The sequence below is a fragment of the Electrophorus electricus genome, chromosome 2 (genome assembly GCF_041902795.1).
Source record: "Electrophorus electricus isolate QZ-2024a chromosome 2, ASM4190279v1, whole genome shotgun sequence".
NCBI classification, from domain to species: Eukaryota; Metazoa; Chordata; class Actinopteri; order Gymnotiformes; family Gymnotidae; genus Electrophorus; species Electrophorus electricus.
Window position 1 is genome coordinate 23,715,735 of NC_137498.1, and position 16,063 is coordinate 23,731,797.

The 16,063-nt window shown below is 36.8% G+C and overlaps 1 protein-coding gene across 1 annotated transcript; it reads left to right on the forward strand.

Annotated features, from left to right (window-relative positions):
- The first annotated feature begins 1,137 nt into the window (after window positions 1-1,137).
- rsph3 (radial spoke head 3) lies at window positions 1,138-15,561 on the forward strand. Its single transcript, XM_027001208.3, has 9 exons — window positions 1,138-1,382; window positions 1,653-1,740; window positions 1,918-2,059; window positions 3,548-3,693; window positions 6,171-6,374; window positions 7,493-7,655; window positions 7,809-7,895; window positions 9,562-9,638; window positions 14,987-15,561. Exons 1-8 carry the CDS (start codon window positions 1,270-1,272, stop codon window positions 9,621-9,623), a joined length of 1,005 nt encoding a protein of 334 aa, XP_026857009.2. The 5' UTR covers window positions 1,138-1,269; the 3' UTR covers window positions 9,624-9,638; window positions 14,987-15,561.
- The last annotated feature ends 502 nt before the right edge of the window (window positions 15,562-16,063 follow it).

The window sequence follows — 16,063 nt, forward strand, 5'->3', positions numbered from 1 at the left end:
AATGATTATAAATTATTATAATAAGCCAGCCAGCAGGCTCAGCTTGTTAGGAGAGCCTGATGAGACTCTCAGTGATTGATGGGAATACTGTCATGTCAATTTCCTGCACAGTGATAAACTGTTATACACTACTCCTTGGACATTTTGGAGTTTCCTTCAAAATGAATGTTTTCACACCATATAATTTCTAGGGCAATTGTAATGTACCTACAAGCTCCAATCCATTGAGACTCTGTTATTAAAGTGTTTAGTGTACATGCAAATCATGAAATGTAATCATAGTCACAGACAATACTGGTGAAACGTCCCTCTGTTAGTAGAGAGTGGAATCTCTGCGTGCTGAGTGTTGCTGATGTTTGGGTAGCCTAGTCAATAACAAAAACAAAGTGTGCATCCTTGTTTCAGAAAGAGAAGACAATTTTGTGTCTGCTGTAATGCATTATTCATGAATAGTTGGATAACTGTTCTATTTGATAAAAGTAGTTAATATTGTAAATTTGAAACATCTTTGAGCACTGTAACAGTTCAGTACCATTAAATTGGGATCAGTTCTACAAGATTTATAATCCCCAAGAATAAGCCTTAAAATATTATAAATTATTCAAATATAATCAAAAATTATCTCCTGATTCCTTTGGCCTTATATAGCCTAGATAAACCATAGGTAGGCTAGAGTCTCTCTCAAGACTAAATGCTTGTCCATTTTATTAGAAATATAGTACAATTACAGGCAGTGACCTGGGTATTATCTTGCGCAGTTTCTCAGTCACTCTATCATCATTAACCACATGAACACTGTCCGAATATTATTTAGGCCATCCTCAGCGCAGTTAACACTGATATTGAAGAGGGATGGTAGCGTGTGTTGTGCTGGAAAGAGTGTATTGCAATGGCACATGTTGAAGACTGTTAGTCTTCAACACAGAAAAATGACCAGCCAAATATAATAGAGCCTCACCACTGAAGAGTTAAAGGAGGGCAAGACGGCTATACTCTTACTGTAAACCTACAACATATTTGTAATAAATAATGTTTTTTAATAATGTGGGTGATAACAAACTGCTGTTTAGCCTCTTGACTTTGACGTCGCTCATCTAGGATTTCCAAAGTAGAGACGTCATACATGGTTACTGTTGCTAGGTTTGCCCCAACAAATAACGGACTTTTTCTTCGTGCTATCAATCGTCGGCTTCTTTATTGTGCTTCATTCTTATCATCTTGTAGCAATAGCTAATATTTTCATTCTATATTAAAAGTTAGTCAGAGAGAATGACTTCGGTTTTGCAGCCCCAAAGAGAGGCTCCGAATGGAACTTACACATTTTCTAGTCGTCCACGACCTGTTCCCAGTCGTCTCAAATACAGGGAGCCTACGATGATGCAGTAAGCGAACTTACATAAATAATGTAAGATAGTGGTTAGAAACGCTAGCTAACTAGTATCATCTGCATCATAGCAGTAATTTTGTCCGTTATTAAGATGAAGAACCAACTAACCAGGCTAGCTTGGATAGCTAACCTGGATAGGCCAAGTTGATGAGGATAGACACAAACAAAACAGAAATCGTTCATTTGTTTTAATTAATTAGATTAAAAAGTTAGGTAAGATAGCTAACTAGATAGCTGCCACAGTTATTTTCTTTGTTTTCCACAGAAATGAAGGACAAGTTGTGTACGGAAACATCATGTATGATCGGCGTGTCGTTAGAGGAAATACCTATGCGCATCAAATCCTGCCAGTTGTGAGTATTTACCTAGGGCTAGCTAATCATAATCATCACAATGGGCTGGCTAACGCTACACGTTTTCAGCTGGAAATTATGCAAGCAATGTCGCTTGAGCAGTTGGTTCCATTCAGAAATATGAAAAACATAATTACTAGCTAGCTATATAGACCACGGGAAATATTTGTTTGACAGACATCTCAGACGGACCAAGTCGAGATTCAAAGGCAACAAGAGGCTAGAAGAAGAGCAATTGCACGAAAGCGGGAAAAAGAACATTTTCACTCAAGAACCCCAGAGGCACTTGAGGGAAGAAAGCATACAGATGTGCAGACTGGTAAGCTGTTTGCCGCAGGTTACCTATTGTGTGTGTGTGTGTGTGTGTGTGTGTGTGTGTGTGTGTGTGTGTGTGTGTGTGTGTGTGTGTGTGGTAAGAATCCTTAGTCAAACTCTTGCTATTTACCATACAAAACTTTTCGCTAGTCTTCCATTCAACTTATCATCAGGCTGCTAGCTGGATAATTTCTTTTTTGGATGGAGCTACTGCCGCCCCCTCCGTCACTGAAGTACAAATACATGTTCCATCGTCATACGAGGATACTGTTATTCCACATCTGGGCTAACGCATTTGAGGAAATACATCAGTTTTACATCAAAGAAAAGTGTTGAATTGGCGTGTACAGAATAGCATCCTCGCGTATTTAATACACCTCGCATCCAAGAACTCATCTTTACACTTGGAGTTGGAGCTTACATCTGGGGAGTTTCAGTTTTTTTCACTTAAGCAGCTAAGTGGAGGAGATGATTATTCATATTATTCATATTTTTACATGTGACTCTGGGTTCTCTAAGATTTCAGAAATGCAGAAATATTTCTCATGTCTGCTACCATGAAGTCCAGTATAAATCTTGATGGAAAAAAATAAAGATGAGTACAGTAGCTATGCAGTTGCCAAATATGCATATTCCTATTTCTATATGAAATATGCATCAGGGGAACTGGTTATAACACAGTGGCATTATCAACATATCAGTGTGTCAGAGGTTGCATATAGCATTTTTAGTGCTTTTATTAGGTTTTGGCACCTTGAGGAATTTCCTAATATTGTAAACTGTTTAATAATGGAACACTGATGTAATGCACAACCAACTTTCTGTGTTATTATTGCATTTAAAATATGTGCAGTATGTCATTCTTTGAAGAGCCTGTGTATTTGACCATACTGGGTTCCTATGCCTCAGATTCTCGGTTTAATAGCCTATTATGTTCTAGCCCTAACTGTAAATGTAAATTTTGGCTTTTCATGTAGATCAATGTTGTTCAGGGGGCACTGCTCACATCACCCAACTAAATTGTCTTAATTCAGAAAAACTGTTTTGGGTCTTGTTCCCTCAGTTACCTGGGACTTGCAGTGTGTACTGCTGCCGTTGCCTGGGAGATGTGGGAGGGGTGAGGTGGATGACATAAGCAGATAGGAACTGTAACACTTTTCACCCCATTGACTTGAACAGATCTACACTAACTTGGTGTACTATATATAATCTTTGCAAGTATATCATTTTAAAATGTATGACCTAAAAATAATAATACTTTTGACCACATCTAAAAGGAATCCAAAATAACTCATGTCACACTGTTTAAAAGTAATTATTTGGGTGGTGGTGGGGGGCGGGGGTGTTGGACGACATAATTCCCCTTGTCATTGGGGGACATATGCCAGCTGTGTTCACCAAACCGATACTTTGGTTAAGGATAGCAGGAATTCAAGAGGATTGTTCCTACATTCTCTTCAGGCTTTAAATTTTGATTTGATTTTAATCCTAGAGTTGTACTTGGAGGAGCTGACCGATCATATTGAGGATGTCAATGTGGAATGTCAGACAGATGCATTCCTGGACAAACCAGCTACACCTCTCTTCATCCCTGCCAAATCTGGAAAAGATGTAGCCACACAAATAGAGGAAGGAGAGGTACACATAGAACTTGTTCAGTATTTTTACATGGTTTATGCCAGTTTAATTTATCCTGTTGTATATGTACAATTACTGCATCATTTCCTGATATTAACTGCATGACATATTAACAAGGGGTTGGTGTGGATAGATGCAAAAATATTAAGGTTTAAATGTTATGTTAAACTTCATGATTATAATTTAAGCAACAACCAGAAATTAGCTTGGTAGTAGCAGCACCTTGTTATAAGAATGCCTGTTCATGTAAATCATATAAAATAAAGCCAGTTGCCATGCAACAGTAAACAATGACATGTACAACACATTGAGACAGATACAGCTTGCGTATAACAACAACAAATTATTCATTTTTCCTTGAACCTGGTGAAGTAGTTACATTTTGAATTGTCACTAAATTTCATTTAATTTGCATTTAACTCAGTGAGGCAGTATTTTTCATTGTTAATTGCATCCAGTTCAACAATAACCCATACAGTTTTTCCAGTGTGAAGCTTCTTTACTATTCGTGCATGCTTCTCAAATGTGAACATTCCTTAGAAAATAATGACTGTTGGATTTTCCTCAGTTGCTCCTACTTCATTAATTCCCAATACACATTTTCATTTTCATTTGCAGTATAGCATTCCTATTTAGGGTTATCTAGGTCTTATAAAAATAAAAATAAAAAAATTAAAAAAACAACCAGATGTTGAAAGACAGATGTAGCAATCCATAATCCTAAACGTACACAGAAAAGATATTTAAATCCCTGGTAAACAGAGCCCACAGCTTAATCAATGGCTCTGGGGGATATTTCAGAGAGTGTGTTTAACAAACCTTAAACTTAACCTTGAACTCTGAGTTGAACTAACTCAACCCAACATAGACAGTTATTGGTTCCAGAACAGCTAGTTAAAATTTCCATGAAACTCAGTCTACTCTGAGTAGACTGAATTTAACTGAAGCACATTCACAGTTAACTTTGAAAGGCATAATCAGTTGAGCACTGATAATAGGATTCAACATGGATGCAAACTATAATAAATTTAAAGCATCTTATTAGCTCAGTGGTTAAGGTGCTTGACGTGTAATCAGAGGTTTGCCAGTTGAAGCCCCACCTCTGCCAAGTTACTACTGTTGCGCCCCTGAGCAAGGCCCTTAACTCTCAATTGCTCAAGGGTATTTGTGCATGATTATAAGTCACTTTGGATAAAAGTGTCAGCTAAATGCCATAAATGTAATGTGTGCAAACTAACCAACCACAGCAGCCTTACCAAAAGAGATATGACTGAGTCATAGATGAGTTCATAAAACTGCAGAATTGAATAGTCTAATGCCTTGTCATTCAACCCTTCAGCTATTTCACTGGTTTCTGCCCTTTTACTTTGAGTAGTGTGTGGTGATTTTCTATTTTAATATAGCCTCGGTAATAAGGGTATTCAAAAAGTGTTGACAGCAAAGAAAATGTAAAGTAAATGTTTTTTTAAGTATAATTCAAAATGTTAAGATATTTACTCACAGATACTTCATTTATGTAGTTGTTTTTTTTTTTAGTTGTAGTCTTATAGCTAAGCGTCACTATATACAGGAAGAAGGCTAATTTCCACAGGTCTTGCATTTGATACCCAAAATTATCTTACTTCAAGTAACATAAGATCTATATGTGTATAAAGACCTCTTTTTTTTCTTGTAAAAAAATAATAAAAAGTTAGGGTCCTATATGATTTTTTTACAGACCTTTTGCAACTTGGTAGGTAGATTAAATATTCATGTGACATAAAACAAAATTGAGAAAACCTTTCCACCCTTTTCAGTAAAGTCTTTATTGTCTTTTTCAAACTTATGCAGGGGGATGGTGATGGGTTTGGGCATTTAGTGAGTAATTTTAGTCCAGCAGTATCCCTTAAGGACTTTGCCATCTCTGACATGATTGTTTTCCTCTAGCTTATTGTGTGGGTATCTTTTGTACCAAACAAGCACACAATGCCTTATCAGAGCTGACCACTCAGAGTTCACTCAGGCACTGGAACCTGGCCTGACTTACATTTCTATTATAGTACTGGCTGTAGTCCTGTGGTGGGTGAGTCTCTAGCAGCATCAGGATGTAGTGTCGGCACACACACACACACACACACACACACACACACACACACACACACACACACACACACACACACGTAGACATAAGAAAGATAAAGGAAGTTTTGGTAAAACATGTGAATCAAAACAGCTGTGTGGCCTGCATTTTATTTTCAAACCATGTAACTCAATATACTTGATCCACTGTTATTGTTATTGTTGTATATTTACTATATTTTTATTAAAGTTGTGTTGTATGGAGAATGCAGAATTTGACTATGGAACCACAGGTTTGTTTTGTTTTTTGACAAGCTGACGAGGCTTTCATTTACACTGGCTCTTTTGCAAGAATTACAAAGGATTAAGCAAGCACTTTATATCAATATTAACCTTGGCTGCTCTCTTTTTGGTTACAGCTGTTTCATTTTGACATGGAGGTGCAGCCTGTGCTAGAGGTGTTGGTGGGTAAGACCATAGAGCAGGCTCTGCTGGAGGTAATGGAGGAGGAGGAGCTGGCTAGATTGAGGGCCCAACAGCATGCCTTCCAGGAGCTGCGCAATGCTGAACTGGTAGAGGTGCAGAGGCTTGAGGAACAAGAGAGACGTCGCCGTGAGGAGAAGGTCTGGTGATCATGAACATTTAGAGTTTCTTTCATCTTGCCTGTGTCTTGTTCTGATCTTGGTCCTGTGTCCCAAAAGTATTAATGTGTTAAGAACATCCTAAATTATAGAGTGTATTCAGTGTGATTCTCACTGCACCATTTTATGATCTTTTTTTTTCTCCACAGTACTTTAGGTAATGCTAGCCATAATCAGTCTTTAGTATTTAGTCTTTCAGTCTTTAGGTGATCTTTTTTGAGAATTTATGTTTTCATAAATTTGTTTTATGCAGTATATTTTTACATATGTCACAATTTTCAGGGCCAGTTTACATTATATTTATTACAACAATGTAAGGAATAGGGATGTTGGAGATAGATCTTCATTGGTCTTTTAAAATTTCAGCAAAATTTACTCATTGAGAAGTAAACATGTCATACAATGTACTGAAGAAATACAATTTTCTCCACACTGTTTTGTGGAAGACAGCTTTTATTTGTTATACAAACTACCAGTGAAGTAACACATGTCAAAACACAGTTTTATATGTAATGTTTTGAAAGCTAAAGTAGTGATAAATCTGTAAAACAAAACAAACAAAAAAAATGTACTTTTTTTTTCTTGCCGCACTCTCTGTTTTTTTTATTATAAAACATAATAATAACAATAACTACAATAATAATATAATTGTAGGTCACAATTTCCTATTGCAAAAGAATCCTATTGTAAATCAGACTATGACATTTTTGCAACCATTTCATTTAATAATTTTTTGTTAGGTAGCTCTTAAAGGCTTTAAACACTCCAGACCTCTGGTTCTCAGACCCCATTGCTGTTGTGAACAATTCTGACTTACTATGTTTCACAATTCTCTGGAATGGTGCAGTTTTCCTTAAAGCTGTTTCAATTACATTTTAGTTCTTAGCATCTAATTAAACATTTAAAAAAACTGATTGCATTCCCCTTTAATGTTTTCACACGGGCTAGTTCAGAACACAGCTAACCATTCAAATACAACAGATATAAGTTTAGAAATGCAATGCGTCACTGAAATCAGTATTGTGTGTCTTTCGCTGATCTGCGACCACATCCACCAATACCCCCTCCTTACACTTTTGTATGTGATTTTGCAAATGTAGGACCGCAGAATTAAGCAGCAAAGGGCAGTCCTGGAGAAGGAGAAAGAGACTGCAGAGAAAATTGCTGCCAGAGCCTTTGCTCGGCACTATCTGGCTGACCTGCTGCCCTCAGTCTTCACCACCCTGAGGGACCATGGCTATTTCTATGACCCAGTGCAGAGAGGTGTGCTTCCCTGCATCCAGATTCTATGCACAAGTCCTCACACCATTTTACTTTTTCTATGACTCCTTCTGCTCCTAAAATACATAATTCAGTGATATTTATTAAATTAATCTACATCCTTTAAATTAATATATACTTACTGCCATACTATAGATATAGAGACTGGATTCCTTCCCTGGCTGATGGAAGAAGTCAGCAATGCTTTGGACAAACGACATGCTGCCCTAGCAGTCCTTGACAGTGAGTACATTTGTAATTTTTTATTCCACATTAATTGTGGAAGTTCCTTCAGATAGTCTAAGGAATGTGCTAGAGTGTTACATATCATTATATTTCATTATGTGCTTCACTGATGTGGGATGTCTCAAAGTAGTTTTTTTTAAATATACATTTAGTAAGTTGGTTTTGGGAACTTTGTTGTTTTTGTCATTTGAAATCGTGTAAGACACTTGCTAGAATTAAGTCATCGACTTAGGAATGGGGGTGGGGTGAAGGGGCGTGGGAGAACTTTAAAATTAACCCAGAGACTCCCAATAGTGAAAAACAATTTAGAATGATTGATTTATTTTCCCTTCTTGTCTGAGAAACGTTAGCAGATATGCTATTCATTTAAACGCAGAAAATTAACATTTAAAATGTTGGTCATCAAAACATTGGCAGGATCAACTGTAGATATGATGAAAATGGAAGCAGTTACATGAGTAGTTATATGTGTTGTTTCTGTATTTCTGCTTTGTGGTATGTCCATAAGGATAAATGACAGAAGGATGTAATTAAACATTTCCCTCTATGTAAAAAAAGAAAGAAAAATAACTTACACTTGATGTACTTGATAGTATTTTTCTGTTTTTGATCAATCTTATCAATCTTAGTTAAAATTAAAAAACTATTTTTCTAGAATCAATAAAAATGGCGTATCTTACAGAGCATTACTTTGATATTAGTTATGCTTTTTGGATATATTTTGCCACCACCTGGTGATTATTTTCTCATCTTCAAATCTGGAAGATGATCTCCTCATTTGACCCAATTTTGCTTAATGTTTTTGTACTAAAGCCAAGTTATAAGTGGTAATCAGTTCACTTTTTAGTGCCTAATATGATCAAGGTCACAATATGGCTGTGAAAGAATTACAAGTGGCTAAACAACAGCTAATGACTCACTTTTAAGATTTAAACTATTGGTGTTTATTTTATAACCAGTAAAGGAATTCTAGACAGATCCTTAAAATGCAATAAAAGTACAATTTCTGAAGTTTGAACAACAAACATGGCAAATAATCATAAGGTGAAGGTGAAGATGATGGTGAAGGAAACACTTCATTGCCAAATAAACTTTTGAGTTCACAAAACCACTAAAACATTAAGAATACTGCTTAACTTCTGAAATAAATGTCAATTCCTGGCTAATAATAATATATGGAGATTTATGTAAGACATTTGATCATTATTCTCTCAGTAATGCTAACTCCTATTGACAGAAAATGGTAGCAAACTGGCACGATTGTGTTTTTGTTTTTTTTTGTTTTTTTTCACATGACAATGTAAGGATAACATTTCAGTATACAATTACAGAAGAAAATGCAATGTTCAGAAGGTTGACTGATCCATTTGGTGATTCAGATAAAAGTGGGTGATTTCAAACAAACTGACATCTAGATATATTTGGTGGTTTTTTAAGTTAAACTGTATCACAGAATCATAATCCTGAAAGGTTTGTTAAAACAGTTGTTCAGGTGTAGGTTTAGGCTTTGCACTGATACTTTAGTGTTCATTTTTGTGTTCATAACAGTTCAAGCCAGAAACTTCCAAATTAATCTAATGTACAGCTATGTTATATCTGTTGTCAGTTAAGTGAACTTGCACCCCATCCAAAATGACTGGTCCGTTTTTCTGTTCTGTTACAGTGCTTATCCAAGATGTGAATGATCGTAGACTGGTAGTCTCTCAGAACAGCAGCCCTAAATGATGTATTCCATTGCTGGTAAAGTGCCACTTCACACAATTTTATGCTACATTTGATAGTTTAATTGGTTATGTATAATATAACTAGGTCCCAAGATGAGAATATTAAAAAGCTGCTGTGTCTAATTTTTCACTTGCTTTTGTCACATTAGAGGCTTCAGTGAAAATGCACAAAATTTGAGGGCACTTTGGCACTGAACAAAAAAAAAAAAGCTAACTAGGAGTCATGTAATTTTATATTGCCTTTCAAGGAATGATGTTTCAGAATTTCATGGAAATCTCAGAGCACAAGCCATTACAATAAGGTTAAGTATCATCTGTAATATGCTTATTGCTTAGCTGGTGCATAGCTATACCTGGTCTTAATAATAATATTAATAAATAATATTAATAAAAAGAATAGTGATCCCATAGGACATAAAAGCTCCTAGCCAAGATATTTCTAGCCAAGGTATTAGAAAAAGTTGTAGCCTCTCAACTGCAGTCTTAAATTCTGGTGACTTGAGTATTTTCCTCCTTCTAGATTCAAGTGCCGCATTTGACAGTTATCCATAATGTACTCATCACTTGCCTCTCAAACATTGGAATTACTAATATGGTTCTTGAATGGTTCACCTCCTATATTTCTAATAGATCACATTTTGTCAACTTTGGTAAACACAAATTGCACACACTTAAGGTGTTCCCCAGGGATCAGTCCTTGTCCCTCTCCTATTCATAATCTATATTTTACCATTTGGTCAGATTATCCATAAGCGTGGTCTCCATTTCCACTATTAAGATGTTAAGATTTACATAAGCACCAAGGCTAACACTACCATACCACATCTTACTTTACTCTCTTGTATCCAAGATCTCAAACAGTGGATGAACATGAACTGTGACAAAACAGAATTTATACTTATTAGTTCTAAATCCAAAATCTAAAAACTCTCTGATTTTAAATTCAATCTGGATGGTGTCTTGGTCAAATCCTCATCTGCAGTTAGTGGCTTTTGTGTACATTTTGACTCCTCAGTCTGTTTTGAACCCCACATCAGTTCACGGGTTAAAAATGCCTTATTTCATAGCCACAATATCACTAGACTTAGGCCAATGCTGTGCAAACAATGCTTGGCAAAACAAGCTGAGACTCGCTGGTTCATGCTTTCATCACCTCACATCTTGATTACTGCAACTCCCTCTTCATTGGCATCCCAAACAAAACCATCCGCTCACTTCAATATGTTTAAAATTCAGCCGTTATCCAGAGAACATAAGACAAGGTCAAAAATCCAAAAAGCAGTCAACGATTAAGCCAAACAGATGGATGTTGTCATGATTAGTTGGTGGCCTGGTTTAACCCTTATTTCATTTAGTCTGAGACAGAGCATTGGCTTAGTTAAAAAGCTTTTAGCTTGAAGCAAATGTTATTGTTGAAAATAAGTAATGAAGGCATGAACCAGTACTTCAACTGTTGTTATGGTACATAGTTAGAAAAATATCTTAAGCACTAAGCACTTATATTGCTACGACACGAAGACAGGGGATCCAAGTGCAAGGCATAGAAAATATATTAAATCGGCAGCAATTCAAAAACTTCCAAATCTACTAGTCAAGGCAGTTGAGGAGAAAACCTGAAGTGAAGGCTAATGTACAAACATGCTAGGCAAAAATAGTAACGGACAGTAATGGGATTACAACAACAGTAACATACAATATGCAAATAAACAATCAGTGTTCAAGCCAGGGCAACAGTAGTCTGTAAGGGAAAGACAGTCAGCTAACGACAAATGAGGAGCATTAGTATTCTCGCGAAGGTGATTGTTGTTGGTTGATCTTGGTGCTTCACTGTTTTTTCATGGAGTGGTTTGGAAATGGGGTAGACATGACAGTACCCTCCTCGAAGGGACATCTCCTGATATCCCAACTACACAGGGACAAGGCCAGCATCATGGGTGAGGGAAAAGACAATCAGGGTATTATAAGTGGAAGACTGGATGAGCCAGGGACCCAGAATGTCCAAGGTAGGAACCCATACTTGTTCCTCAGAGCCATAGCCATCTCAGTCCACAAGGTCCTGGAGAACCCCACAAGTCCAGCAGTGCTCAAACCACTTATACAGGGTCCCTGCTGAAAAGGAGGAACTGTAGTGGATTGACTTCAGCAGTGAGATATTGAATACAAGGGAGAGCCACATTTGAGGAGAGATCTGCAGGAGATAAGTTGCAGGTTTTATATGGGCCAACATCTAAGTATTTTTGGCAATGCAGGTGGAGCTGGAGAGAGAGGGTGGAGTAGAGGGGTAGGTCTGCATCTGTGTTTGGCAAACACCTATTGCAAACTTATGGCATGTGTATGAGATGTTTATTAAACCTGTGCACAAGAACAGCTCAGTTATATACAAGATTACTGAGTTACCGTTAGACTCAGTACCATTACACGGAAGGCCAGTGACAAAATCCATGGCAAGGTGTAACCACTGTCTTTACGTTACATGTAAGGTAGACATCCGGGCACTTTTATATGTACCTGTCACGGAACGCTCGCCTCTTGTGAGGCACGTGGTTTGGCCAGCCACATGCAGTGGGAGGACTTTCATTTGTGGCCACGCCTGCACACACCTGTACTTTGTTTCGTCTGTGTGTATTTAAACTCACATCAGGGTGTGCAGCATTGTTGGTTGCTGGGATGGACAGAAGGTAGGCTTTAGACTTTTTGGGCAAGTGACTGCCAGGCAAGAGTTCAATAGCATGATCGGTGAGAATGCAGTTCAGTAGAATGGATCTTGCTAAAAACATGGATGAAGTCAGCATATTTGACTGGGGCTAGGTGAGGGTCAGGGTTTAGAAGGATGTATATGTATTTACTAGGGATGTAATGATGCTCACAATTTGATACGATTTACAATACTATTGTTTCTACACTTTTTTTTCCCAAAAATTTAGTCTCAGATTTTGCAAGACAATCAAAAAGTGAATCTTTTTAAAAATGCATTTTTCTTGTATACATTTTTAAACAAAGAATCTTTTGTCCCCTGCAATTACAACAAATAAGGAGTTTACATTTGTAGACAAAATGTACTGTAAACAAAATATAGCTTCACTGCATTCCCTTTTTCTGAAGCATAAACAATGCAAAATACTGGAAATATTAAGCAAGATTTTAAAAAATTTCCCTGCAATTAAAAGAAAATACAAAGAAAATTCAAGGAATATTTGTTTAGAACATGCTGTTGTATTAAAGCATGCTATTGCAACATCTTTGCCATAGGTCACACGACCTGTGGTCGTTCAAACTATGCAACTGCATTAGATAACAAATAAACAGAACGTCCATGGTCTCGATTCACATTATCACATTTCTGCATCCTTACACCCCTAGTACTTATTGAAGAAATAGAGTCTCCATTCAGTAAGTTCACTGGATGAACAGGTTGTTTGTTTAACCAAAATTAGTGGGTCTCACACAGAGGATGATGGAGTTGAATGGTTTCAGTGTGCAGAATGCAGGTTACAAGGGTGAGAGTACTTGTATGGCTAACAAGACTGGTTCCTACGGGCTGTCCAGTCAGACAGGACAAGGAGACAGGAGGCAAGCAATACTTCGCAAGGAGGAATTGGACAATATAGTCAGTATAGGAGAGACATTCATCTGATGACAGGGGGCAGCATTAGTGTTCTGGAGAAGGGGAACAAAGTGGGCTTGACTGGTTGTGTGGCAGACATGACATGTTTTAATCCATTACCTTGACTGTTCTTCAATCTTCTGAAGTTCACACATCACTCTGCTGCTGCGCTCCCTTCATTGGCTTCCAGTAGCTGCATGCATCAGATTTAAAAACTTGATGCTTGCCTACAAAGCCAAAAATGGACCAGCCCCTACATACATGAGGTCAATGGTCAAAGCCCGATCCGTACCTCAAGTACTTTGCACCTCAAGTACGGCTTGGCTTGAAATACCATGCTTCAAGTCTCATGGAAGACAAGCATCCAGACTATTCTCTGTCTTGGTCCCAGGTGGTGGGATGAACTCTTACTTGTTGTCTTCTGTCAGCAGAGTCCCTTGCAGTCTTCTGACTGAAAACCCATCTATTTGTGGAATATTTAAATGACCACTGACCCTGCTCCTATATTGACTAACTAAACTAGTACTTATTGTAGGGTATTGTTTATTACACTGATGTTGCGTAACAAACTCGAGCACATATTGTTTATCGCATTTATCATTGTTTAAGATAGATCTTATGAATTTTGTACTTCTAGGCATCAGCAGTGATCCGTGTATTTCTACAGTATTCTAGATCATTGGTATATTGGACTCTAACCTACTCTACTGGCTAGGATGTATTCTATGAGTAAATGACAAAGCACTTTTGTAAATCGCTCTGGATAAGAGCGTCTGCTAAATTCTGTAAATGTAATTATAAAGAAATTAACCAAAGGCTAATAACCAAAAGAGAACAAAGAACTGAGGCAAAAGCATTACACAATGGAACAGTTAATCTGTTTCTAACATACTGGTAGTGGACAAAATAAATGCATAAAACACACAAAAAATTGAATTTTTACTTTCAGTGACCTAAATGACAACTTCATAAGCAGCACTAGGGGGTGAGTTATGTCAATTACAGTTCCAAAAAGGCCAAATTGTTGATGCCAGAATTTCACTTTACACTCATAGCTTCTACCAACCAGACACAATGTGAGCAAAGATGAACAGCAGAAACAATATACTTAAATGTTTAGACAGTAGGACAGCATGATTCCCATGCTCACTAGAAGCCATCTCAGACATCTTTTATAATTGCTTTAGATTCTCTGTATGGTTATCAGTGAATCTTGGCAGTGATTTTACACCTATTTTGAGTTAGCTGGTAGTGCATTTCTGCTCTAAATGCTTCACTCTAGCAATGGACATTAATAGACATTCTGACTACATAAAGTGGCAAGGCATCAAGGAATCCAATGGGCAGTGATGTTTAGATGTCTTATGGCAACCACCTGCTTTTCCACTTTTAGCAAAAGTCCCAAGATATGGCATGAAAATAGACTACCCAACAAAATTAACAGCCTGTGTGGTTCACAAATGACATGATGGATAATTTCTTCCTCTTTACCTCCATACTCCCATTAGCATGGAATGGAGACTAGGGTTCTTTTCAGTCACTTTTCCATTCATTTCCTGGGATTAATTTTATTGTAATTATACACAGGATTAGATTGATTAGAATAGACTATTTTACACCAAGTGTGATTTTATGTAATTAAATATGACAAGTAAAATGTGAGATTATTTGCCTGCAAATTGAAGATGTTATTTATCAATAACTGACACAGTAAAGCAGGAAGCTGTGAATTAATAATATTTTTCCTATTTATGTTACAGGGCAGTCCTAAAATGGAGTTTGAGTACCAATACGTGTGGACCCATCATCAATGTTTCATAATAACTAAAAAAGACAGATATAATGGATATATTTAATCCTGAATTGTTTATCAATATATGAAATAAAAAAAAAACAAAAAACAATTTCTGATGTGTTTTACTAAAATAAAAAAAATTAAATATAACATTTTTCAAAAATCCAATTTATATGTCCTCAAATTCCTTTTTTTTTTTGCACCTCAAGGATGGTATAAAGTTAATTTTCTGAAATGTAATCTGTTTCTGTGGTGTACCTTAAGAGTTTGAACCTGTGGTATCCTTAATGCACGCATTATTTTCATGACCTTGAAACTTGCATTTTGATCAATTCCTGCCCTGCACATCATGCAGTGCACAAGGGTGGAAGTGGAGTTGGATGCAACAAATTGGGAATTCTATGCAAATGATGTAGCAGAATGCAAGGTCTTGGTTTTCTATGACAATAAAGTAATTGAAATTGTACAAATCCAGAGCACTAAACCCAGTGTAATACTAATTTGATGATTCAATTAGCGGGTGAAAACAAAGATTTTACAGGAAATGTGCAGTAATTACATTGGCTCATGTAATGTCCTGAACAATCACAATTATGATACTGTATAATAGTAGATTGATATGATTGTTAACAATTAAAGCATAGCATGTTAATGTTTTTTTCCAAAAGATATTTAGATCTTAAATTTTAAAAATATTTATTGTTTATGGGATAACTATGTTTCTAACAGTTTGACCAAATTACAGAACACTTGTTACCCATGGTACCATCATATAGTGTTGCTTGAGTTAACTTTACTGTTTTGTTTGTTTGACTGTTTCTTGCAGTATTCCTGGGAGATGTACATACTAGCTAAATTTGTTTAGTTACAGTTAGCAATGGCTAAATTTATTTCCTGTGTACATGCTTGCTGTGGTGGAAAAATGAGAGCACATCAAACACAGACAGCTTAATGCATTGAGTAGTAAAGTTTATTGAGTTCTGTCTCCTGTATAACAGAGAAAGAGAACTGAACCCGCAGTACAGTCCCCCTCCCCTTATAC